The 27418-nt window shown below is 41.0% G+C and overlaps 2 protein-coding genes across 4 annotated transcripts in view; one reads left to right on the forward strand and one right to left on the reverse strand.

The window, feature by feature from the left end:
• The window catches only part of SDCCAG8 (SHH signaling and ciliogenesis regulator SDCCAG8), a 100650-nt gene extending 79964 nt beyond the window's left edge, over window positions 1-20686 (forward strand). Inside the window, exons 17-19 of the mRNA XM_071739105.1 lie at window positions 14680-14806; window positions 16724-16806; window positions 20360-20686. Of these exons, the coding sequence (XP_071595206.1) occupies window positions 14680-14806; window positions 16724-16774 (178 nt within the window). The 3' untranslated portion in view covers window positions 16775-16806; window positions 20360-20686. The remainder of the gene's footprint in view (window positions 1-14679; window positions 14807-16723; window positions 16807-20359) is intronic.
• A 2737-nt stretch (window positions 20687-23423) lies between these two features.
• The window catches only part of AKT3 (AKT serine/threonine kinase 3), a 142887-nt gene continuing 138892 nt past the window's right edge, over window positions 23424-27418 (reverse strand). For all 3 annotated transcript variants that reach the window (XM_071739107.1, XM_071739106.1, XM_071739108.1), the window contains exon 14: window positions 23424-27155. In XM_071739107.1, coding sequence (XP_071595208.1) covers window positions 27070-27155 — 86 coding nt within the window. In that variant the 3' untranslated portion in view covers window positions 23424-27069. The remainder of the gene's footprint in view (window positions 27156-27418) is intronic.

The raw sequence follows: 27418 nt of genomic DNA on the forward strand, positions 1-27418 counted from the left end.
AAAGACCTCCGTGGGTCAGTTCTTGTTTCTGAAATTCTGTTTCTGATGTTTGTATGGGCTTTTATTGAAGAAAGGGCAGCACTGGAACTTGCTTGTGAGGGACTGGAATGGGACAAGAGAGCCTGTGTGACAGCTTTCCAAACATGTCCTATGGAACTTCAGTCACAGCTGATGTTCAGAGACATAGCAGATGTAGCCATAGGCAATTGGTTTTGACCTGATCAATTCAGAAGACATCCTGATGGGTTTATTATTGCTTTGCTATCCAATGCACGAGATGGGCATTTTTAGACCAGTTAAGTGCTATTGAGTTTATTAAGAATTGTTCTGGAAAATACAAAGATGACTCCATCTAGGAGACCAGAGTAATTAATGTGTACAGTCAGATGACTGGAAGAAAATGTCTCATCTCCCAGAATCCTCTAAGAAGACTGAGACAGACAGGCCAAGCCTGGGCATTAAAACCTGAAATGAAAATCAGTGATCATAAATGTGTGCAAAACACTACAATCTGAAAGAGATTCATCTAAGAGGCTGGGGTGGTGTTTTGATTATTTTTTTCTTTACTATTTTTAAATGTAATTTCTTAGTTGTGAAGAGTATGCACAGATAACTGAAATCTTAATATGTATTTATTTATGAACATCTTGTTGCTGTAAACACTCTCTGTACAGTTCTTTATTTATTATAGGTGGTAAATCAAACCCTATCAAATTTAAAGTAACTTAAATTGCTACATTATTGAATACACTGCCCCATTTTACATGTTGAAATTCAAGTGTGTTTTGAACTTCTGTCATTTTTTCTTAAGGAAAAGAGGGGAAAAAAGTTCCGTTTTCATTTTATACACAAAAAAATCCATTTTGATGAAATTTAAAAGAGCCTTAGGATGGGGGGGGGGAAGGTCTGCTCTTTCTATGGGGAGAGGACAGTGTCCTCACCATTTGTTTAGAAACACCTAAATAGATGAAGGAAAAACCAATTTGTATATTATCTAGTTGAATACAAGCATTCCCATATCATAAGGAAGGCTGTTATTGTGAAGGCAAAGGAACTTTCTGAGTTCTTTGCATTGGAGAGATGATATGGAGAGACTATTTGGAGCAAATACATGTCTGGTTTCTGTTCCTGAAAAATGCTAGAACATACACATGTGCTTCATGGTCATTATGCTACATGCTGCTTCTCTCTGCACAGATACTCACATGAACAATACATGTGAGCAGCATTTGAGGTAGAGCTGTTATCTTTTCTCTCTTTGATGTCTTATTTTACTGGTGCATGAAAAGTTGAACGAGGAAATAGTGTTTCTGAACAAAAGGTGCTGCAAACCCTCAGCAGACAGAACTGCAAAATTGTGCCGTCTGTCCTTACACATTTCCATCTCTGCCTGTCCTTCGTTAACTGAGATGGTTATTCATCACAGAGTGGTTGATGATAGTTTTATAGGAGCATTTATTTATAATTTCTATGTTCTAGGTCTTTTTTTTTTTATTTCAGGCTCCAAAGTGTATATTTTTTTCTCTGTTATAGTCAATTATGTCATAAATGGTCAAATGATAATTCATCACAAACAAAATTGTTTTTGCAGCCTGTCTTCCTAGCGTCTGGATTCTAAAGAGGCAACCTGGATGCCTGCATGCCAGTGCAACCAGGATTTCAACAGTGTCAATAATCTTTGCTCATCACACCAAAAAAATCAGTGTGTCAGTGTATTCCTGCAGAGTCATTAGCATACAGACTCACTCTGCTTGCTTAACAAAGCATGGTTTGGTCTATTATAGTTTCCTAGTCTGCTTGTCTGATTCACCTCTGACAAAAGCAGAGAGGAAATTCAATCCCATCTTCAGTGGCACACTAATGTGGGAAATAAATCTTCGGGCATAAGGTCTGAAATGGCAGTCATTTAAATAATTCAAATGCAGCGATCATCTTGCCCATGTGCCTTTTCATTTCTTTGTTTTGTTTCTCTCTATTTCGCAAATCACTGAGAGACAGACGATCTTCTGCAGCAATCTATATTTTTAAAATATCTACAGCTAAATAATCCCTGTCCTCTTTAAATGCGGTTTAACCAGTTACATGTTAGATAATTATTTGCTCTCTCTTTTGTGGTGTGGAGGGGGGAGTTGGAGGGGAGAAGTAACATACAAGCAGATGTGCTGCTAGATCTACAGGCTTCTGCCAACCATATGGCATCTTAAAGAAAGATGGTTGGAGCGTCTGGATTAGCAAAGAGTAGGGATGGAAAGCCATGTGTCGTGTTGGTACAGGCAGTTGTTTTAGCTCTCTGTAAAAGGCTTCAGGAGATTGTGTAATGGAACAAATGGTACTGCAAGCCTAGTAACAGCCTTACCGCTGCTGGAGAGGCAATTGGCCCCCAGGCGGGTACTGCTACATCCTTGCTTGTTGGTTTTTTGTGAAGGATTTTTATATCATTATTCTGTGTTCTTCTTTTAACATACAGGAATCTTGGGAGATTCTGAACTTTACACTTGAAAGGGAGCTATTGTCTGATTAGCAGTTTTTCACACACTCATTTTTTTTTATGAGTTTCCCTCTCTTAAATGAGCAGCTCGTGCCCTTCTGCAAATTTCCCGCATTCTTCATGAATACTTTGAGACACCACTTCATTGAGTTTGTAGCCGATGCCCAGATTTGGAGGGAAAACTGCTCTCTCTGGGATTTGCTTAGTTAAAAACAAGATTGGGGCTGTTGTGTTTGTGGCTGTAACGTACCAGCCTGGCATTTGTATTCCGCTTGACAAGTTGATCTTTATGCAAACAAGGGCCTGCTCTTGTTAAAAGCAAAATTCCTTTTGTTTCTAGCAACATAGGTTTGGGCTCTTGGTGGGGTTTTGTGTGCTTTACAGGAATCTCTGGAGTTCATGTTACAGTTCATGGGAGTTGTTGTGGATCAGGGTGAAAACTTCTGTGTTAAGTTCTGTAGTAGAAATTGGGTTTAGTTTTTTCTCTACTGTCACACAATAGGATGCTAAATTCCTCTCTGTGTCTCAATGAAGTCAGGCCTCTTAGTACCCCTGTAAATTCAGTTTTATTTCCCCATTACTATTTGTTTGAAAGGAAATTAAAAATCTGATGTTGCAGTAAAGGAGTTACATAAAATTAGGCTTATTTTATGGAAAAGACTAAGTACATAATGATCCCCTATCACAATTTTTACATAAGGAGATAACATGAGGGACACACAAATATTCATTATAGGTAAATACTTGCTGAGTAGGTTATGTTATGGTTTTAGGGAGATTAGAAACAAACCATTAACTACAGAAGCATCTTGCCTACTGAGGATCCTTGCTAAAAAATACAGTATCTCAACCTGAGACAAACACTGCTAACATAGCCTAAATTTCCCAATAATTTAAAAGTAAAAGTACAGTCACTGCTCTTCTTTCTTTTAATGTTTTTCTTACTCTCCAGAAGGCTCCTTATCTGGAGCTTAGGAAACAGCAGTCCACAGCTTAATCTGCAGTTTAGTTACAGCAGCACACGCTTTTTCCTGAGCTGCCTGCGTGCCCCCCTGCTCAAGCCTGCATATGTTGCTCAACACTGATCAAAAGTAGGCTCCCTCGGGAGGGAGGCTTGGGTTCGTTTTGTCAGCCTGTTCATTACCTCTCCTCAGCTGAGGCTGAGCCAGGTGTGAGGAGGACAGTTGTCCACCAGGAGCTGTGCCAAGACCACCAGCATCTCTCTGGAAGGCTCTTGCGGCGGCTGCTGAGGAGGAGCGGAGCCGGACCAGTGAGCCCCAGTGGGGACCTTGGGCCTCTCTCGGGGCATCTGCTGAGCTTTCATGGTCTTTTTCAGAAACCCAGGCTGTTTTCTGCACCGTGGTAGCCTGTGCATCATGGTGCACGTTAGCAGAAGTGTGTGTTTCTCTGTGTAGGTTTCCTGATAATGAATTTTGAGTAATAGCATATTTGTGCTGCAGCAGCAGTATCAGAGGTTACCAAGTCTACACAGATAACTAATTAATTGATAGTAGGTGGATCTTGCTTCACATTTTGCATACATGTTTGCCTTCCAATCCCTGCCTAGAAGAATAAAAACCATGGTTGAATTTTTAAACAAAGAGACCCACCTTTGTTTTTCCTGATTTACAGCTAGTGATTTCAGGCACTTAATTTTAAGTGTTCAACTACTATGTGAGTGAAAATGTTCAGCTCCAAAAAGCATATCAATACTTCTGTGCTTTCTTGTTTAAGCATTTGTTTCATAAAACTGTTACCATTGCTCTCCACTGAGAGATCAGAACATGAGGAAGTAATATGAGAAAAGCATCATTTACCTAACAAAACTGAGCAAGACCTTTTGATGTGTAATCTAAAGGGAAAAGTACTCTAACAGTTACATTGAAAGAAAATTAATAACATTTATTTCAACTTGTAGCAAAGAAAATAGCAAGTTTTACTAGAATATTTTACAATAATTAAAATACAGTGGAAACAGAAAAGTCTATGCATGCACATGCACCGTTGTGAACAGAATGAACACTTCTGCTGGAAGGTGCTGGTCGTCTTACCCCAGTGGTTTGCCTGTGCAGGGTCCAGTGGCTGCTGACTTGTGCAAAGCCTTGACATGGGAGACCAAGGCTGGAGCCACCTTTGTGCTCATATTTGTGTGGTATTTACTCCTGACAGCCCTGTGCTGCTATTGCAGAGACACTAGAGCTGCTATTCTCATTCACAGGCTAAGCTGCTGCCAGAAGAAAGGCATAATTGACCCTTCCCACTGGCTGTGATCTGGGTGTGTTGATGCTCATCTTCAAACTGCCTGGTGGCAGTCATATTCCTTATTGTGGAGGGGTTAATGGTTATTCTGAAGATAACCATAATGATATTTGCCTCTAAAGCAGCAATAAAATTCCTCTATTTCATAGCAATGATTGAGTTCAGCCTTTAGGCTTGATGCAGTAAATTCAGAACACAATTGGACTAATATATACACATCATGAAATAGCCACTCTCTTACAGAGAGTGTAATACTGTCTGTAATGTACTAATACATTTTGAAGATGTATTTTCTGTGAAATGCTTCCCTGCTTTCCTTCAGTTCTTCTGAGCAATTGCAGGTTTCACTAATGTCACATGCAAATTCACAGTGGCTTTAATAGAGTCCAAATGGAACAGCAAGTGGGCTCTACACTCACAAGAGCTGAGCTCCATGAATGTGGGCTGATGTTACTGCTCAGATTGAGCTCCATCTTTTCTCACTTTCTGAAAAACCTTTGGTTTCTCTGGATGAAAATCCTTTCCTCTCAGCCCTTCCCAGTGCAAAAACCTTTCTTTGTAATCCTTACCATCTCCTCTGCATTTGGTCTTCCATGTTAAAGTCCACCACCAGCTGGAGTTTTCTTGATGCTGTCCATCTCCCTGCAGGCTCCACAGAACTATGTTAGGGCGTACTGAGGGACCTGAGGAGACTGGGCCTGGTCCCAAGGAGATGCAGCCCTGGTATGAAGTGCTGTGTTGCATGTGAGCAGCAGCTCCTTGGGAGGGGGGAGCATTCTTGCGTGGCCAGCCAGCACTAGCAGAGAAATAGAGGCTGAAGCCTCCTGAGGTCCCCTGGGTACATCCATGCATATCTGAGCACAGATCTTCCCTACCTCTCACGCACATCCTAGGCTCTTCTGCCCACCTTGACCTGCTTCACAGCCATTTCTCTGATCCTCACTCAATCAGAGACTAAGTTTGAAAAATAGACATATGTGGTAGAGCTTTATTGAAGGCAAGTACACCAATTTTGGGGTAATTTCACAAATAGAAGTGCTCTTGTCTGCATGGGGGCCTTGTATGGAAAATATCTATTTGAATATGCTGCACAGCAAGGTTACCTTTGTCACCAAGGTCATATTTCTCCTCTTGTATGTCATAAACATATAACTGCACTCCATTCAATTGTTACATCAATCATTACTTTCACTGTAAGTTATAAAAACCACAATAACCCTGTGTGAACCCTGAAAATAAGCAAATGTGTATCACCTACCAGAGGTTACAGGCAAAAATCACTTCTTTGAAAGAGGGGCATATTTACGCCTCTGCTGTGGAAAATAAGGGTGATGGGGTTTAAACAAAAAGGAACTGATGAGTGATGCCTATGTAGATATTTAACACTTTGTGTTTGATATTTTGATAGCTCCTTTTCATAGTAATCAAACTATATGATATAGCAGCCTTGTTTTTTTATGCTAAAGAACAGTTTTGAAGGACTGTGATACATAGTTATTAAACAGAGAAGGACTCCCTTGTGGATAACCAAATCAGAAGGAGTGTACCCAGCCCTACTGAGCTCCCATTTGCAAGGTCACTGGTGAGAAACATGATACCTTTCAAACAAAGATGCTAATAGCTATAAGCAGGAGCTTTTTGCTCTCTGTAAGAGAGAGCCTGCAGTCCTTGCTGACAGCAGGTAGAGCCTGGGCTCAGTGAGGACAGCAGGGCTGAACCCAAAGCTGTCCTGTTAGTCTGCAATTGTGACTGTCAGAAACAACTGAAGCAGTTGTAGCTCAGCTGCACTACCCTTCCTAGCAATGGTATCTTTTTAATTAAGACAATGCCTGACAAAGTAAATTAAGAGAAACTGATGCTTTTAGCATTTTTTTTGCTTCAAAGCCTGATGTCAGCTTGGGCCACATGTACATTCTGCACATGCCATGGGATAGAAAAAGTGAAACCTTCTTTTTCCGTTCTCTGCTGCCTGCCCAAACACCACATGTAGTGTCTGTTACATGTCACTTCTGATGAGGTTCATGCTGGGAATTTCTTTTTAAAGGCAAAGTGTTTCTGAAGGAGAAAGTTCAGATTGGGCAGATTGCATTAAAAAATTCTCAGTGTCTCTAACTCAAATAGAGTGATTCTTTCTTGTGGACACCAACTAGCAGTCTGTAAAGGTTCAAGTTTACCTGGTAATAAAAAAAGTAACAGGAAGCAGCAAGGAAAACAGAGCACACATTTATTAAAAAGTAACTAGTTATGTAAAACAAGTGCAGGAAACAGTATTTCAGTAATGCACATTACATTGTGGAATGATCCTTATAAACATGAGGGGACCACTTTTGAAACCTTGATAGGATATGTGTCTCTTAGCATTATCAAGACTCTGTTTTCTGATTGAGAAACTGGGCAAAACCTATTCTGTCTGTCAAATAACAAAACCAGAGAGGTGAATATATATATATATATATATATATATATATATATATTAAAAAGTGACAATAATGTTACAGGATTATATTGATTATCTATCTGCTGGAAGATCTGTCTTCTTCTTTTCCCTAAGCTTTTTACAGCAGTCTAATAGTCAGGCTAAATGGTTTGGACAATTCATTGACAATTCATTTATTAAACATTTTTATCAGTAGGCAGAAAATATTATTAAAAACAAACCAAAACAAACTATTGTCTCTAGAACAAATCTGATCCAGAGTTCGTATTTTTAGCATAGGTTATGTTGTTTTATTTTAAATGAGGAAACAGCTCTCTTCAGCCTAGGAATTCAAACACAAATAGACATTAATGAGTCTTTCACCTATATCTTTTCCAGCCTGCCATCCATCCTCTTTCATTGCTTCCTTCCTGTCAAAACCCAGGAGGGCTAAAAGTGGCCATCATACCAGCTAAGCCCAGCTGCTACACCCCCCTGCCATAGAGCAGGCTGGTAATGTTCTCCCTTCAGCATGTTAGACATGAGCTGCTAGAAGTCCAGGAATAGATTCAGGCTCAGGTTTCCTATGGGATCAGTTTTGTTTAACCTGTTGGGCCAGCTGTGGAAGTGAAGATATATTCTAATGTCAGTGATGAAATCTGAAACAAAAGGGAAGTTGGTGTTCCTATGAAAACTTTTAATTAAACCATACTCGTAATTGTTAAGGCATGTGCAGATTGTTACATTATTTGAGATCGTGTACTATAGGCACTTCTTTAAAAGTATGTGGAAAAATTAACAGTACCTTTTGTAAAAGGGGATTTAGAGGTGACTCAATACATGAACACAAAAAAAGATTAAGTATAGAGAACCACCTGGGTCAAGGGTTTCATGGTTAAATGTGGACATTTTTTTTCTTAGGTGTCTGATTCCAAACTGTGCAAGGGATATTAACCTCTAGTTACCATCTGTTAACATAAGGTGGATGAGTTTGTTCTGCCTGTAGAGTGAGCAAGTGCTTACCTTACTAAGCTAGAAGTGGTACAGATTGCATTCTGTCTCTGCCTGAAAAAATTACAGTCTGGGCCTTTTGTCTGGCAACAGAATTTTTATAGGCATGTCAGAGGATGGGAGAGGCCACAGAAACTTGTTTTAATGTGCACTGTCTCCCCATGTCTTCCTGTTAGAAGTCAGAACTTGCAGTGTGACAGAGGTGAGGAAGCTCATTCACTGCCCTTTGTTTCTATCACTGTTGCATCCTTTTTTTTTTCTTTTCTGTGGGTTTTTTTCTCTTATGTTTTATTTATTTAATTAACTTGAGAAAAGTAGATCGTAGTGTTTGCCTTCAAAGCTAGAAGGGAGAATGGAGTTCAGTGAAAGGATGGTACTATAGGTGTTCCTCTTTTAATTTTGGGAGCCTAAGGAGACTCCTATGAGATGCTTATCACTCAAGATTGTCTCAAGGTCCTGATCTGTGACTCAAAATCCGATGTGAATAGGTATTTATTGTTAGCTAATAGCTATTTAGTATTATTTATTTATTTATTTCACTAGTGAAACTTTCAGGGGTAATTTACTGTTTGCTTGCATTTCTGAATTTATAGACTTACTTAGTTACCTCAGAAATTACTGCATGAAATTGTCAGTGCTGCAAACCACAATGAAGATGCAGACTACTCATATGAGAAGTAATTTACTACTGGTTTAGAGTCCTACTTGTCCACAGAGCTGATTCAAGATAGGGAGAGGTGGTGAATGTGAATTTTGCTGCCTCAATGAAAAAGGCAGCATCACTTCTGCGAAGAAAAGGGAAGACACAAAAAGTAGCAGAGCTGAGATGGAAAGCAGAGGAGATGAGTACTGCTGTCCCTGCAAGAATGTTGAGGAGTGACAGCAGCTGGGGCAGTTGTGGCTGCCCAAAGAAGCTCAGATGAGCACCAGCATTAACTCCTTGTATGGCACCAAGTCTGACTTTCCAAGACCCATTCCCCATCCAAAGGAAAAACAAACCTGATGATTCATTTATATGTAGCTGGGTATTACCTAGGCAGTGCCTGCTCTGTCTGTATCAGGAATGGCTGTGATTGCTGGTTTGTATTTAAGGTTTAATGATGATTCTCATAAGACACTGCTGAAGTTCTTCATGCTTTAATTAGGCTTGCCTAAAAATTGTGGGTTAGGCTGAAACTGTTCAGCAGGGTTGTGGAGAGTAATTGCTTTGGGAAGAAATCAGCAAGGCTGGCCAGAGGAACAGCACTGGAGGTGGAAAACAGGGTGGGAAGGAGTTGCACAGATAACCTTTGCTCTGGCATCTCCTAACTCATGACTGTTGTGAATATACAAATTTAACATCCTTTGATGGGTTATACTGCAACTATTTGCTAAGTACTAAAACTTAAACTCCCTATCACTTTAGTACATGGTAGCAAATTTGTAGGATGTCGTGAAAAAAAAAATAAATAAAAGAGCAGGCAGAAATTTGCTGATGGAAAGTTTGCTGGGCTTTGTTTTATTTTCTAATTGGCTTGCTCCCTCTTTTTTTTTAACAAGCTCCATGTAGAACACATGTTTGTGTTTAAAAATGTTAAAAACATTTGAGATTTGTAAATGTCCAGTTACCAGATCTGGCACTGCCTCCCTGTTGGGACAGAGACCCTTTCAGCTGCACCTCTGCAGCATGGTGGGTGGGGGGCTGTGACATTGCCCCCCTGCTCCCCCTTCTAACCATAAGCAGCCTCTGATCTCTGTGTCCACCTGCAGGCAAAGCAGCGATGAGAAAGTGACATTAGGGTCGAGCTTGGCACCTGTACCTTGCCCTGACATGGGAAATGTTTTTTGAATATGGTTTGCTGCACAGTAGCCTATTTTTGTGACTTCAGGTCTCAGTAGTTTTGGAGGCTGCAGGAGCTGCACCCCAACACCTCCTCACCCTTGGAGCCACCACCACCCTGGTGCTGGTGGCCCCTGTGGGTGGCCAGTGTCCCCGGCCTGGCTGTGGGGTGCCTGGTGGCAGACATCCCCAGCCCAGCGGCCACTAGGCCCTCTGTTACCATGGCAACCAGCAGATGGGGGGCTTCGGCGGGGTCAGCGGGGAGGCGGCCGCAGCAGCGCGCCGGGCGAGCTGCTCAATGACAGCCCTTTCAGCTCTGACAGCTCTGCTCTGCCTGGCCTGAAGTAGTTATCAGATTACTTGTATTAAAACCTAATTAAGATGTGTGCCAGTAAGTGCAGCCTGGTTATTGGATTTGGTGATTTAGCTGCTGCAGGTTGCTGCAACCCAGTCACACCATTTCAGCAAATTCAGCACCGTGGAGTACAGCAAAAGCGTTTTACATCAGTAGCCTGACTGTGCTGAAAGGGTAAATAACCTTTTAATGCCTCTGCTATGTCAAGGACCGATCCCCTCTGCTGGGTGGATGGACACTGCCCACAGATTCTTGCATATTAATTTCTTTAAAATCAATTTTAAAACCCAGACGAGGGCTGACAGGTTGCATCAGCTTTTCCCTTCGCCCCTTGCCTGCAGATCAACAGACGTGCAAGCCTCCCAGGGCAGGGAACTTGCAGCCAGGGCCTTGTGGGTGCCCCTGCATTAGCAGCGTGTCTCTGCAGAAGAGAAGGAAGCTGCTGGTTTTGTCTGTCAGCAACAGAGAAGGGGTCAATCTAAATGTAACGTGGTGCATGCTAGTCCAGCTTTGTGCTGCTGGATTCAATGAAGTTTTATTCTGCTGGGCTGAGTTCACCTTGGTGCCAAGCTCTTTCTTTATGCTTTACGTTCCACATAGTTTCTGTAGTGGTTGTCTACCCCTAGTTGTCAAAGTGTAAGAAAACCTATCTGTCCCTTCCCATTTCACTTCTGGGTGGACCACAGCAAATCCTCATCTCAGATCCAAATTTTATTGCTGTATAGAGTGAGAGGTGTAGTTTCTTGCAGGTTGTAGCTGTGCAAAGTAGCAAGGTAGCTTGGAGACTCTCTAACATAAAGCTACATATGAGCTCCAAGCACGGAGAATCAGAGAAAAACATTTACCTTGAAGCAATCCTTATAGCTTGTGATACCTCAGTTTTGTTCTCCTTCTGTGGAGCCACTTGTCTCATGAAACTGCCTCTTACCAGCTCTCATATAGGGCTCAAAATTTGGGTTTAAAGTGGTTATGAAAAATTACGTAAGGGGTAATATTATTTACTAAATGGGAGCTTACTCCTTAGTGCCAGGTTGTCCTCTAAGTAGCTCAAATGTAAAGTAGCTGAAGAGCTACATGTCTTCACCTTGTGCCTGGAAGTAACATTGCAGAGCATGGAGTCCTTTCCTGCTCTCCCAGGCCAAGGACAAATAGCTGCCCAACATCCCAACTGGACAGATCTTGCCACTTAGGTGGAAAAATGACCTCATTTGGAATGGAGGGCAAGGAGGATGAGGTGCTCACTCAGATGCTCAGGGCACAGTACATGTTTGCCTGGTAAGTGGTATTGCCAAAGTAAATGCAACCTCACTCACTCTATTAGCAAAACGTGCAGAAGGTTCTGTCACCCAGTTGTAAAAATTATGGCAGGCATCGATGTGCAGTTGTAACATATGGGAAGTACAGTGAATGTGGGTGGAGCTGTTCATTTCTCATCTTGAATCATTTACGAGATCAGCAGGCAGGCCAGATACAATGCATATGGGAATGTGTGGCTGTGCTGCACATGTCACACGTAATAGCAGATACTGTGAGAGGGCCCAGAGCCTGTCCTCAGGAGCTGAATGCACCAGAGCAGGCTGGTAGTCCCAGCAAGGGCCAGCTTGGCAGCAGTCTTGGGAGAGCAGACTGATAGACAGAATTTGGGAATGCACAGCCCTAAGTCTGCACTGACTAGAACTGCTCTATCTATCATGACCCAGAATTGTAGAAAGGAATGGTACTTGCCCTGTATTCAAGCACTGGTGGTAGCTACAGGTGGCAAAAGTGAAGTTGTGGCCTGCTAGTCCAAACCCAGCTTCGTGCCCGTGTCAACTTTCTTCTGATGCTCAAGGGGACAGTCTAAATGTAAGATGGTGGGTGGTGAAGCTGCAAAACAAAAAAGCATAATCGAGTTCTGTTGCCATAAGACTTTCCTGTTCACAGTAGTTTATCTGAATCTAAAAGGATATAGCTCTTTAAGCATCTGAAAGGATATAGACCTTTACAGTAGAGTGCTCTAAGGCTTGTATCCAGTCATGTTTGTGAAATTTTCTTAGGCTGCCTGTATCTAGCAGTAAGTGTTGTTTTGATGTAAAATTCACATGAGCTGGGAATTACTTCTCTCTGGGAGCCTTCTTCCTGCAAGAGATGAGGCACATGGGGAAGGACATTTGCTCTTGCAGCCAGAATGGGATTACCCTCATGATGGACAGTGCTCATGTTGCTGTGGAGATGTGGGTCAAGGGATTTATCCTCTCTTCCCATGTTTTTAGCTGCCAGTTGTGCAAGAATCTGTCAAATACCATATGATTGTTCTTAAAACAGACTGAAGCACTAGCAGCATGGGAAAATTATTAACTGATTGTAGAAATCAGCAGAAACATCATTTCTAAGGACCTGAATCCAGACTTGGTGGCTGTTGTTGTGTCAGACTCTTGTGGATGAGGAGATTTCACGGCCCAAAGGCTCTACATGGAGCACTGGAGTTCTTCCCTTGGCTGTCTGAAGACCTCCCTACCAGTACTGCTGTAAAGTAGTTAAGTACTCTGGAACTGAAGGACTGGAAGATGTCTTTATTAGAAATCAAGAAGTGCAGTAAGGTTGCAAATCCTCCTCAAGTTAAAGGAAATCAATGGCAAAGGAGTGAGGAGAGCTCAGCTCTCCAGTCTGAAATGACGATGCTGCCTCCAGCAAATAACTTGTAATACTCCAGTAACTTGTTCTTGCACTCCCTGGGAGCAAGATGCTTGTGGAAGAGCTACTTTCTTTTAAAACAAAACAAAGAACAAGGGCAAGTTTTTGTGTGGAATGGTTTTGTTTTACTTTTCTTTGAAATTCAACACCCCTGAAATCATCTTGAGTAAATAATTGAAGCATAAGCAGCTCCTGTAACCAACCTGGTATAGTTTGAAAGGTATAAAGAGTATGAAATTAGACACAGAGCACCTAAGTGTGTGTATAGTAGGACACCCTGTGCTATCAGAGCAGTGGGTTTGTTTGTTTCATCAGATGTTTACACCATTTGCAGCATTTAGTTTAGTTCTCATCCTGCAGCTCCTCAAATCCCTTTTGCAAGGGTACATTAGGGGAGTAACAGGACACTATGAAATACAGGCATTCAGTGTTTGCTGTATGATTGTTGCAGATCGATTTCAAGGAGGTTAGTTGGCTGATAAGAGATTAGTAAATATATACTGATTTTGACATCAATTTTAGCAATTTTGCTTCAGCTAGATTTTACTAGCTTTTTATCAAGAAATTTCAGGGTGGTTACCAGTGCGGTTACTTGAACAATCCTGATGAAGAATGTGAACATTGAGTGATTAGCTTAGCTGAGTTATGGCAGCTGTACAAGTCATAACCATCACATGGAGCTGAAAGTAGAAAGCTGTATTTCAGTATGTTGGAGCAAGAAATAGTTTATAAAAGCAAGTGCAAAGTTGAGATCTAGAACTAATATTGACAAAACCACTGTGCTCCTTAAGTGCATAGTGTTTAGATGTGTAGGTTTTTTCTAGACTACTGTGATTAATTAAAGACAAGAAGATCCTAAGATGTCCAAAAGGACTTCTAATTAAAGATGTTTCTATTTAAAGACTGAAATGATTTAATGTTAAAAGACCATTTCCAGCTTGTGTTTATGTCCCTTGCTACAGGTCCCAAGCAGACGTTCTAAATTTTTCATGGCAGGAATAATATAGTTGCTGGGACATAATGAGCCATACCAGATTTTGTGATTAAAGAAGTAAAGGTGGGGGTGCCCTTTCTATTGCAGTGTTTTGCCAACTCAAGCTCTTGTTTTTTCATGTATAAGCAAAAGACCTCTGTGTGGTCCTTCCAGTACCTGCCAGCTTGTTCCCTCTGTTTTGCAGCCCCTGATGAGAAGCTTTAACATGATGGGCTTCTTATATTCTTCCCCAGGAATCCTTGTTACCCTACTGAAAGATCTGTGCTTACATGCTTAATTAACATTAAGCTTTCTTGAAATAAATGTGATCTGGAACAAATGTTGCACATTGACCAGGTTGTAAAGAGCTGCAAACAGAAACATGGAGGGTTTTTTGGTTTTGTGTTGTTTTGGTCTTCACTGATGTCACTTTATGGCAAAGCAAATTCACTGTCATGTCGTGATAAGGCTTCTAAATTAGAAGTGCAGACCTAAAAGTGCTCCTTTGAAGTGTGACGATAGAATGTATTGAGTGTCCAGCTGAAGTGTAACACTTCAGTCTCAGCCCAGCCACCAGACTGAGCTCTGTCATCTGGGAGCTGCACCTGCCAGTGCAAACATCAAAGCATTTACCATGAACTCCAACTTCAGATGCTCTGCAACTCTTTTATCTGTTTTTTTTCAGGTTAAAGCAGCTTGACAAGCACTGCCAGGCCACTGCCCAGCAGTTAGTGGAGTTGCTTAACAAACAGAATCAACTCTTCAAAGAGAAGCATCTGCTAACAGAAGAGGTGCAGTTTCTGCGAGCACAGGTACTGTGCCAAGAGAAAAGGAAGTCTGAGGGGAATATTTGGCAGCTCTAGCAGAGAAATCCACCAGCAGTCTCATTTCAGCTGTTGGGTTTGTTTGCTGCTGTTTCAAATAAGGCATTGACTTATGAATTAAAAAAAAATAATAATCCATGCAATTGGAAAAAGACTGGTAGCTGGACCTGAGTCTCACTTAAATCTAAACTAAATGAAGAAAGTGCTTTGAAGCTACAATAAAACAGCAGAAGTTATTCTTAGTGACATTTCATAGCTTTCTTATCAGAAGATTTTGTGTTCCTTTTTCAGCGAAAACGGAAATCTGTTCTTTAACAGTATTAATGTTTTAACACTAGCTTGATGTTGAGAATTCCTCTGAACTTTTTGCTGACATTTGTCAGATTTAAGTCCCCCTACCAGTCTGTGATTTTTTTCCCCCTATTTTTAAAGTCATTTATCTTTCCTGCTGCTCCATGACCACTCACTCACATGTGACATGCTGAAATCAGTCTGCCTGAGCACTAATCTCTGCCCTACATGTCTAGCAGGACTGATTCATGCTACCAGTAGTTTCTAGGAAGCTGTGGCTTCTCATGGACTAATTTTGCTTTTTTTCCTTTGGCCACTGCTTTTCTGTCAGTCCTTTGGAAATGAGGGAGAGGGCTGTGTGGTTTGTTTTTTGCCTTTCTTTTACTTGTTTCTGGAAAAGAGGGAGAACTCACAAGATCAGATTGAGGTTTTCAGTAAAACTATCAAATAATCAAACCCTGTTTTCTGACTAAGTAAATGAGCTATTTCAACCATAGCCTGATGTTTTCTAACTTGCAAACTAGTGATAACCAGGGTTCTAACTAACAAGATAACAAGACATTCAGTGTAGGAAAATCAGTCCAGCAGCACACCTAGCATAAGAGAAAATTAATGGTCCTAGAAGTTTCAGATATTTAAATCATACTATTTCCATAGGTCTTTTTAGCTGTAGAATTTAGTTAAATGTTTAACCAAAGAGAATAAAATCCATACTTGGTTAAGCCTTTAGTCATAACTGTGTTTGGTTTCACAGGATATCCTGTTGTAACAGACAAACTTGGTAGCTCAAGATTGTAATTGTAAGGTTATCTGGCATGTGAAATGTCCAAGTTCCAGGACATTTCACAGTGCTGTCTCTGCATGGTAGTTTAAGAAGGTTCAGAAAAGAACATTTAAATTTCTGTTTTAAGGGAAGCACCCTTGGTAATGTGAACAGACTTTACATGGTCCACAGGGATTTTCTTATTACCAATGTATTTTATCTGGAAGCAAGCATGCTTTTATGAAGTTGGGCAGAAGCACCAAAATGATGCAAAAGAGGAAAAGATCATTCAGAGACTGTACTGCTCGACTGGCAGAAGCTTCCTTCTTTATGTTCATTACATGTTAATTGTGCTGCAGAGGATACTTTTTTAACTTGAGAACACTCAGAAGAGAAGGATGAGATTAAAAAAAATTATTGTAAAATGAGTGCTAAAAATCTATTTGCAGCTGTTTAAAGCAATGGTGGTTCTCTGGAGTTGGAATTCAGCCTGAAAGAGCTGCCTGGAATATCATACAATTGATTTAAGAAAACTAAAGAACAGCTCACTATAAATGGGAGATTTTAGCTACAGAAGGATGTATGGAGTTAGGGTAGAAATAAACTTTTTTTTTTTTTAATTCAATTACAGAATCATTGTTGATCAAAGGTGGAAGTGACATCATATTCCATATTTGACTGTATTGTTCAAAAGCTCTCTTTCATGATCAACTTCTTTTTTTTTGGTGTGGGGAAGTGGGGCAAGAAATCAATCATGCCTCATCTTTTAAAAATTATGTAGAAAACAGTAACCTAATGTGCTATTGTATCTTGGAACATAAGCCACTGGTAACTGCACTTGCATATTTCAGGGAAAAAAATGGGATGCAGATCTCAAACAGGACACAGATGGAATCAAGTAAAAACCTGGATGGATAAAGAGAAATGAGCACAAGTAGGTATTTTTTCTATATCCTATATATAGAGGGAGAGGAGGGAGAGGAAAGGAGGACTAAAACTATTTGCAGATGTGGGTTGAATCTGGCAAACACTTCAAGAAAAAAGGAAGAAGAAAGTGTTTGGAACATTTTGGGGTTTTAAATTGTTGGAGCTTTTTGTGGTTTGGTTTTGTTTTGTGTTTTTTTAAGAGTTTAAAAAATCAGGACAAGCAATCCACAGCACGGAGAGGTTTACATGACAGAATTTGGGAAAAAAAAAAAAAAAAAATTTAAATTGGATGGGAAGGGGAAAACGCAGATTTTACTGTAGGTACTTTTTGGTCTGGATAATCTCTGGATGTTAGTCTTTTGATTTAGGGTAGGTTAATTTTGTTGCTCCCAATACTATTTTCCTTCTGAGGAAGCAGAATGGTTTCTATTTCTTCAGAAAGGCTACAATTTTTTCTGTAATAAATCATAAAACTTATTTACGTAATGTTTCCTTCAACACCATACTAATTGTATTTGGAGCAGTGCTATTGGGGTTACATTCCTGCTACGTAGTTACAGTTGTTCCTATAGCCTTGTAAATTACTTTTTGGAAGCTTAACTTTAATTTAAAACTCACAGATTTTGAAATTGCATCATTTATTTTAACCTGTGTGGAAGAAACAACTGAAACAATGAAACCCTGACAAACCTATAAACTTCATAGGATTTGTTTTGAAAACTCATGTTACTTTCACTGCAATTTTTATTTTTATTGTTACTGTGTGAGGGAAAGACAGAAAGACAAGCAGACAGAGAGAAGGAAAAGGGAAAAGAAAAAGGGAAAGGAGAAAAGGGGTGAGGGGAAGATGTGTTTAAATCCAGCTCCGTTCTGGTGTGTTGAGAGTCTGTTTTTCATGGAAAACTCATTTGACACTAAGAAAAAATCTGGGTTTTAAAGTGAATTTTAATTAGTCATCATCATAAAAAAAACAGAAAAAACCCATGATCCTGCTAGCAGCTGAATTCTCTTTTAGACAGCACGAGTTAAAAGGCTTTTACCATCTTTTTTGTAGGAGTCACCAAGATAAACACCACAGTTTTCAAAAACATACTTTGCATTCTCAGCACTGAATTACATCCTTTAAAATAATAATGTTGTCTCCTATTACTGAAAGAAATCATACTCAGTATGACTTCAGAATAACCACCTGCCTACAACAGAAGGAAGATGCTCACACTGTAATTTTCAAAGAGCTGGAAAGGACCCGTATGACAATGTGACCTGACCTTGTAGCATGGGCTGTCTATCAGGCCATTGCACTAATATTTAAGAGATGGCACTATTATTTAGTAATAATATATAGAATATACTGCATATATGTCCTGATACAACACTTCAAGCACTGCATTGCTCAGGATTTAGCTTTTCAGAGTCTGTGAATCTGCAGCTGTAGGAAGCCCATACCTCCTGTGCAGGCAAAGCTGGGGAACAGCTCAGGAGCAAGGTTTGGCCCTCCTGAGAGCTCCACCTTGGATTTTTGCAGCTGTGCAAATGATGCTTGGAGTGCCTAAACCACCCAAGTGTTTTCTTACTGAAGCAGCAGCTAATGGCTCCTCTCCCTTCTATTACCAGTATTGTTGCACAGCAATTAAACCTCAGCTGTCAGTGGTTCACCTCCGACAAAAATTTTCAACCTGTACACCTAAAAATACCCAAACACTTGGTTAAAACAGATGCCACTGCTGGGAGGAAGCTGAGCAATTTCTGCTGCAGAGCTCTGCTCACAGACTGTCAAACTATTTTTGGGAAGAGGAGAAATTTTAAGACTGGGAAGGTCCCTGCCTCTGACTACCCAGTGACCCACTCATTTCCCAGCTACCTGGACACTGGGGGTGGCAGATTTGTGTCCACTTAGTCAGAGAACTGCACATCTCAAACCACAGTGTTCACACCAGGCTGTTGTATAGTGAGGCACACTGAGGCTGCCAGAGTTTGTGCTTTATTTTGAAGCAGGTGAGGTCTGGGTGCAGGCAGGGGGAGACACAGCAGCTTCTGCTCTCACACTGAGGGTCAACATCTCACTAAGTATTGGCAGTGGGAAGCTGTGCTGACAAAAGCCACATGTAGGCACCCTGAGGCTTTGGGGTGGAAGCTTTGGTAGCCAGTGGGTTTCCCTGCATACAGACAAGGCTAATGAAATGCTTTTGGTGGCTGTAGATGATGAGGAAAATGACAAGTTTTGAGTTAGAGGCAAATATGGCAGCATGACATTTCCATGATAGAAATGTGTTGAAGGTTGGCAGTACAAAATTATGATGTCTGAAAAGGGGTGCCTAAAAAAAAAAAAAGAGGAGGCTCTCTCCCTTGGGGTGCAGCTGGGCACGCTGGCTCAGCAGCGAGCAAACATCCCGGGATATCAAGTGGGCCACCAAGGGCAGCTGCATGGCAAAGGAATGGGCTGCTTGGGGCTGTTGTGAGGCACCCACAACAGCAACAGTTGCCAGGAAACTCCTTCAGGAGCCGAGTGTTTGGAGTTGGCTTTTTTTTTTTTTTTTTTTATGTCTGTGCTATACTCCAGTGCTGGGGGTTCCAGCAACATGGGGATAGGTTCTCCTGGCTGTCAGTAAGTAGCCACTGACATGGAATTCAAGCCCCAAGGCTTTCTGTGGCTGTAGCTCATTGTTCCTTGCACTGGCTGCAGATAGAACTGTAGCCGTTGGTGTTGATGCATGTATTTTTGGGGGAAAAAAAAAGTACCATATTAATGTTTTTAATTAAATCTTTAATGAACAGTAGCTTCATAAATTCTCTTTTTAAACTCAGCCCTAATTGCCTTACCAACTTAATTAAAAAAAAAAACAAAAACAAAAACAAAAAACAAACCACAATGCTTTTTAAGTCCTCTAATGCAAAACCAGCCAAAGTAGAAAGTTTATTTTTATTTCTGAGGTAATTTACATCTCTTAAATTCGTATTTAGAACTCTGGTAACTTACTTCTAGGTAGCTCCCCCCAGCTCAAATGGAGCTTGATGTCTCGCTCCTAGTTCAGTCCTGAAATGTGACTGAGGAAGCACAAACAATAGCTAAGAAAAAGCTTCAGAGCTGTAACTGAGCCTTCCCACCAGAGGTTTCCAGCAGCACCCAGGCAGTCGCCTCCTGTTCTGCTGCCCACCCCGTGCAGCCGCTGTGCAGCTCTCAGTAAACACTGACATAACCCTGCTGCCTTCTTCCTGGAAAGGAGAAGGGGCAGAATCTTAGACGTGCCCCAAAACAAGAGCTCAGTTATTTACTGCTAAACATGAGCCACGGCTGAAGTGCATGGAGATCCTGTTTTTCAGAAATGAAGCAGCTCTTATTCTTGCTACCTTTAAGACTTCTCATCTTCCAAAGAGGCGAGGAGCACAGGCCTGCAGGAAGAGTGGGCTGTGAAACAGCACTTGTTTACCTTGCATCACCACAGTCTTAACCATTTCTGTATTTCTAAGAACTCACCAACAGGATGAAGAGACACAAATAAACACAAGCAAGGCAACACACTACTTACTTACACCCCCATCTCTTGCCTTTTATCTTTCAGGTCTGCTCGGCTGAGGCTTACCCAAGACACCTCTGCAGCAAACAGGCACACTTCCTCACTAACTTCAACTGGTTTCTATTTGTTTTTAACTTCAGAATCGTATTTTTAAGCATTCCCACCTACCCAATTCTACCAAACTTTCTAGGACAGCCAAGAGTTTTATGAAAAGTTCATTTTGCAATCTGGCATGAAAAACTATTATGTACTGTGGATTTAATTCATAATTATGCTGTATCACTTTTAATAAAGTATTTTTTCCTATTTTTATAGCTAAACATAGATGCCTTATTTACAGACTGAAATACCAATAAACTGAACTGGATTTTTTTTTTCCTGGTTCTGTCCTTTTGAGTTCAAGTGAAAGTGTCTGCAGGAGGAGAAAGGAGAAGAGGCCTGTTTGTTATGTCCTACATGAGCACCTTGTTCTCCTGTTTAAAAATTCATCACCAGAAGCTACCTGGAGACTTTATTTCACAAGGTATTTGTCTTTTTTAATGCAAAAGTGAGAGTCACAACAACTACTTACCATCACAAAATCATACGAGTGATTGAGAAATATTCCATATAACATGGAAGAATTTCCACCAGGAAGGTTTCCTTTCAGAATGTTCACCAGATGAAGCCAACATTAACTTTGCCTTAAGGCAAAGGACCCTCTTGCTACTGAAGCCTAAGCTGTAAATGAGGTGCCCAGCCAGACTTTGCCACCAGCAAATAGTTGGCAGACTTGGGGACAGGTTCCAGCTGACCTTTGCTTCAAATTACTGAAGTCAACCAAAAAACCAAAAGAAAACAAAAAAAAATTCCTGCAAATTTGACTTTAAGTGCACACTTGTGTTTCTAGAAGTTATTTTTCAAATACCAGGCTGATTTAGAAAGAATCTGAATCCTTTGCTGAACTACTGTAGCAGTAAGTAGTAAAAAAAAGTTTCTACATCTGTTATCTTGAGCTTAGTTGGAGAATTGCACTAGTAAGGGGGAAAAAAAGGTAAAGAGCAGTAATGTCTTGATAAAGCTACCTCAGCCAGTCTGAAGACATAAAACGTAACAAAAAATAGGAGTAACACATGCAATAATTCACCATTTGCTGTGGACACAATCTCTCCTTCCCCTGTATTTTAAGAATTATTAGTGGTATAGCCCTGACATCAAAGTGGTTTGGTTTTGTTTTTTTTTTCCTCCCTATTTCAATTTCCTGCTGTATTGAACTGCCAAGTACATCTGAGCTCCTCCCGGAACTGCTTCACCAACATGACAATAAACATGCTCAAAATGGCCTCAGGTCTTCAGGGATGGGAAAGCCTGCTGAAGAAAAGTCCTCACTAGTGGAATTCCAGGCTCTCCACAGTAATCAGGCTGACAAATTTTTAAGTGTCTACTTTATAGATGGTTACACAGGTAAGAATATACACTTATAAATGCAGGAATATGCAAACCGTTTTAAAAATATATACATTTTTTTATTAGTCCACAGCATAAATCTGTTTAAATAGGACACACATACAAAGGAAGCTGGGCACCTCATCCCAACACTTAGGCTTCCCTGAGGTCCTGGAGCTGTCATGCCTTGGGCCAAGGCACAGCTCAACCCTCAACCTTTCTGACCCACCTCACCTACCAGGTGGCTTCTGGTGGCCCTGGGCAAAGGAGTGCTGCCAGCCACCCATGTGCACGTGTGCATGGTTTGATATCACTAAAGCATCCTGAGCTGTGAGTATATGCAACTGGAAGGAGGTTTTTCATACTCATCCCAGATGTAGGCTCAATTAATTTTGTTGCTGAGAATCTGGGAGGAATCAGTTTCTCTGCAGCAGCTGCTCTATGTTGTAGCAATTATGCAGTGCTTAAGCACAGAGCATACCAGGTCTATCTGTCCCACATGCCCACATCCCCACCCTCTTTGCCTTCTCCTCAGGCACCAAATGCTTAAGTTTTACAAAATTTCCAAGTGTCAGACCAGGTACTTGGCAATCAGACCAGGTACAGGGATGCAGGCAATCCCACAGCCAGAGCCAGAGCACCATCCCACCATGCAGGGTGCAGCCTGACCACACAGTCCTGCTGCAGCTCTGGCCTGGCCACTCATCTCCTAATATTACTGAACTTGTGGCTGGTTGGCTCTCCCATGTTCTTTCCCACTACGAGAGAAAAAAAAAAAGAGGAAAAACCCCAAGACTTGGATGAAGCCTCGATTCCAGGGAAGTGTTCCTGTCTGAGAACTGAGCTGACAGCCAGATGACAGCATGCTATGGGGACACTCAGCCCTCCTGACCAGCTGGTGCAAATGGGCCCAGACCAGCCTGCAGGCTTCAACGAGTCCCACTCTGAGGTGTCCTGCACATCCCCCCTGCCCATATTGTCCTCTCCTCTGGCACAGAACCCTGCTGTGGGTGTGAGGCTCTGAGTCCCATTAGATGCCAAATCACTGAAATCGTAGCCCTGTAATTGTTACTTCAGGAGTGAACCTGAATTTACAAGTGACCACAGACCTTACAGAGTTAGCACAAACCACCTGTATGGAAACAGCCTTGGTCCAAAGCACAGATACATCTTGCTCAGTCATAAAAAAACTTTTTTTTTTTTTTTGACAATACTGTAACTTTATCATTTACAGGCTGAAACTGATCACCCGGTATTTGAAATACGTCACAGCAAGTTACAGTTATCACTAGGACTTCACAGCAAATAAAACTTGTAACTAAACATGCACAGATCATTGTATATACAGTGATAAAAAAATAACGATGTACATTTTCTTTTAAGAAGAAATTAAGTAAATTCTTTGTGCATTTCAGGATTGAAACATCTAACCTATATAAAATTACTTTAAAATATGAAGTAAATATTTAACCCAAAACTTGAGAAATCTTTTGTAATCTGCAATATAGCCTTCTCATTTCAGTTTTTCTTTCTCCAACACAGAACAAATTAGGAATTTTATCCCCTAAGATACTTAATAGTAATGTGCAGATATAAAAAAATACGTCCTTTGTGGCAAGCTTGAACATATATATATATATATTTACAAACCTCCAGAACAAATTAGCATTAAAAAACACAGAAGTAGCAGATTGACATAGTGCTTTATTTAAGCTGTCTGTACGAAGGAAAATAATGTGCATCCCTATCATATACGTGTAAAAATACTAAGGATGTACAGTGTACAAAAACAGTTTCTTGTAGTTATTTCACATCCTTGTGGGTCATATACTTAAGGAAATAAACAGTTTAAGTATGACCAACAGTAATACGGTTTCTTGGGTTCATAGTCGTGTCTGCTTAATATCCTTAACCATATGACTAGATCTTGCATGGATCTAATGAAAGAACTAGCAAGGTCAAGAAATGTCACAAACTCTAAAGCTACAGGGAGGTAATTCAATTACCAATTTAGAGGTTTTTATTTAAATAAATACTTTACATTTCATGCTTGCCTGTAATGCACTACCAGGAGCAAGATAAGGAAATTCTACTGTAGACAGTACAAACAGTAGCAGCAAAGTGTGTACATTGAGGTGTAATATATAGACCCTGCAGTTAGTAAGGAAAGACCTTACTTTTGTACTCTAGGAGAAGCACATGGCCCCTGCAAGAACAGTCAGCTTTAAGAAGCCGCAAGAAAAGATGGAAGAAGAAAAAAAAACAACCCAAACAAACATAAACCAACACTGGAATAAATGTTCTTTAAGCAATGGGAATGTACTGGAAGATGGATTAGTGTGGAAAGCAAAGCTGTGCACAAAAACTGCCAAAATCCAAACAGAAATGACCTATTTCCTCCGAGATGGCTGCAGTACGAGAGGGCATACTGTGTGTCAGGGAGGTCAGTACAAGCTGGAGTTGAAGTCTGAAATGTACTGTGCTCGAAAGGCTCACCAAGGCACCAGCCACCACCTCCTGTCCCAACCCAACCACAACTGCAAACAGCAAAAGAGCAGCTTCAAAAGTTCCTCTCGGCACCACTTGCCCAGTTGTCTCTCAGCTGTTTCTAACACTGGTAAAAGAGAGAGAGAGAATCCCCTGACCTCAGGCAGTGCCAAGTGGCCGCTGATTCTCTCTGTAGCATGAACCTGATCAGTGAAGTTTTGGAAGGCAGGCAATACAATGCAAAGTGAAGTCTTAAAATGTTCTCACATAAATCCACTGACAGGTGTTCACTGCAAACCCTGCTCTAAGCAGCCACGTGACAGTGAGCTGACCACAGGGCTGCTGCTGCCCGCGGGGACGGCTGACCAGAGGCATGGCGCCAGCTGGCCCTGAGCTAGAGGTGCCCTGTGTCAAGAAACTTATTGCTACAAGCTGAAAACATGGGGGGAAAAGCACAGGCACACAACACAGATTTTTCAATCACTATGGTTTTAGTCTGTAAGTACGAGGCCTTTGCAGAGAACTAATTAATGCCCATCTATGAAGTACTCAGTCACTCACTGTCGGTGTCAGTGCGGACACCTCTACACTAGCAGTGCAGGACAGACCTGCAAGGTGTTTGCTGTGCTCCTCCCTCTGCAGAGAGGCAAAGCTCTACTTGTGTGTAGTGTTACAAGGTGACAGAATGCGCTCCTGTGTAGTTAGAATGCACACCAGATATCTGATTATCCATCCGTTACTAAAGATAAAACACGAAACAGGAAAAATTGTCTAAATTAGTCTGTGTCTTTAGCTGCCTTGCTATAAGATGCCCACCTACCCCTTGACGGTCCCAGCACAGGCACTGCCAGCAGTGGGCTTCATGCTCGGGCACGCGACTTTCCAGGTCAAGAGGCGAAGGCATCTCGAGTAGGAACACCTCTCCTTCCAGACTCAGCTACTCATTCACACCACACAACCAGCAACGCTCTGCGATGTCACAGTCTTCGTGGGAGCTCACGAGATCCGAACGCAGAGAGACTTCGCATGATAATCCCATGGAGTCGGGGCTTTTCCCGAGGGGAAAACCTCGGGCACGCTCAGCGCTCTCTCGCTGCGCCGCGCGATGTCCCGACTCCTAGCACCAAAGGGTTTATTATTAAGATTATCATTGCTGAAGACCAAAGCTCAGGTTTATGCACATGTGCTGTTAGATACAGATCTTCGGAAACAGAAAGATGTTTTCCCATCAGGGGAGCGTTTCTTGGGATGTTTTTAAATTCGGTCAATCAGGTACCACGGTTACATGTAACATGCTGGGGGTTTGGGACTCTTTTGGTTTTGGGAAAACCTTTCTGGAGAATGGCTGATCCCAGAAATTTACTACTTTAATTATTAAAATAAAGTGCTTTTCTTGCAATCACTGTGGTCTCGTTGTTCAAATGCAATTCCTTCATATAGAACAGAAATTTTCTATTGTGTTGTTGGGCTCTTATATTACATTTATCCTCAATGGAGCACATGATGTGGCTTTTTTTTTTTCTTTTTTTAACCCTTTGGCATATGAAGCTGGAATTTCTCACCTTCACTGCCAAAAAATTAAAAAACAGTATTTCCTTCACAAAAATCTGATTCTAAGCAGTATGTACAATTTCAGAGCCTTGTTTCCACATGGGAGAAAAGTGCATTATTCCCTTCAGCTTGTACAGTCCTTCCATATATTACAAAATTAACTGCTATAAGCCTGTTCTATCTAAGATGTAGCAGCATTTGCAAACATGACACATACAATCCTTATCTCTAAAAATAAATACTACCGCAGTATAACAAAAAAAAAAAAAAAAAAAAAAAAAAAAACCCAACCAAACAAAAAAAGAATATTCAGAGTTAAACACCTGGAGAAAAAGCTAATTCACAAACTCAAAATATAAACAAGTAAGGCAAACACCTGTTTACCCTGGTGCACACATTTTGGTGAAAAGCAATACCATTATGCCTGTCTACATTCTTCAGCCATCAGAGGTGATGTATACCATGAAAGAAAAAGAAAAGCATGAGAAAATGTTATCTGGTGCAAATTATAAGACCCCTTAAATAACTTCAGCTGCTGCTTTTATGCCTTCATTTCTTGCATGTATAATGTTCGATTCTCCATGATTGCACATGAACCTGGAAGTTCTAAGTGGCAGGCTGGGTGAGCCCAGCCCTTCTGCTTCTTCTGTAGTATCCAACAGTAATTAAAAAATAATATATATATATATTTATATATATCAACAATTTAAGTCCTTCTCTCAAACATTTCCCACACAAATTCCTGCCAGATGTTAATGACAGAGATCTGCTTCAAGTAATGATATGCCTAACAAAAACCTTGCATATGTACATCACCACCCCTAAGCTTCCTTGTTCTAACCAGCACAAACAGATGCAAGAAAATGTTATTGACATCTTTTTAGATCAATTACGATTTTGATTCATCTTCTGGAAGAAGATAAGCTGGACCAACACATTTTTTCTTTAGCCTCCAGTGTGAGGAAAAATAGATGACTACTTGTGCACAGCGTGTACAATGCTGAAGCCAAGTCATCTACCTTCAAAGAAACTGTTAGTAACTTCTTGATGTTGCTATTGTACTGAGGCTGTGGGCAGCAGCAACAGCAGGAGAGCGTAGTAGAGAAAAATCTCCTATTTCATGCAAAACCAAAATGGATTTTAGGTAGGTTTGGGAAAGAAACTTGTTCAATTTGGAATGGTCTCTGAAAGTGCCCCTGCTATCTTAAATAGTATCTAGTACTGGTGGTGATGTTCAGGAATCATTTTCAGTGATAAATCTAAGATGACAGTGAAGCAGCAGAACAAAAAAGTCATTCTCGTCCACTTGCAGAGTAGGAAAACTGAGGGAAATGCGGCCGCCTCTCATTGTCCATGCAGTCCATACCATCCTCGTCATCTGTATCAAGGGAGAAGTTCAGATGTCATTATATTTGCTACAGAATTCTATTACTCTCCTGATATGCAGAACATCTTTCAGGGCTCAATACTGAAGTTAAAGGCTCAAGTCAAGTAAGATTTGATCCACGTAAGGCTATGCTCACACAGGAGAACCATGCCCACTGACAGGATTTCCTCCCAGGAAGTTACTGTTTATTTCAGGGTGGGTTTGTTTGAGTGTTTTATTATGGCTATCACCTGAGAACTTCAATCATTACCACC

The sequence above is a fragment of the Heliangelus exortis genome, chromosome 3, assembly GCF_036169615.1.
Source record: "Heliangelus exortis chromosome 3, bHelExo1.hap1, whole genome shotgun sequence".
Taxonomy (NCBI): Eukaryota; Metazoa; Chordata; class Aves; order Apodiformes; family Trochilidae; genus Heliangelus; species Heliangelus exortis.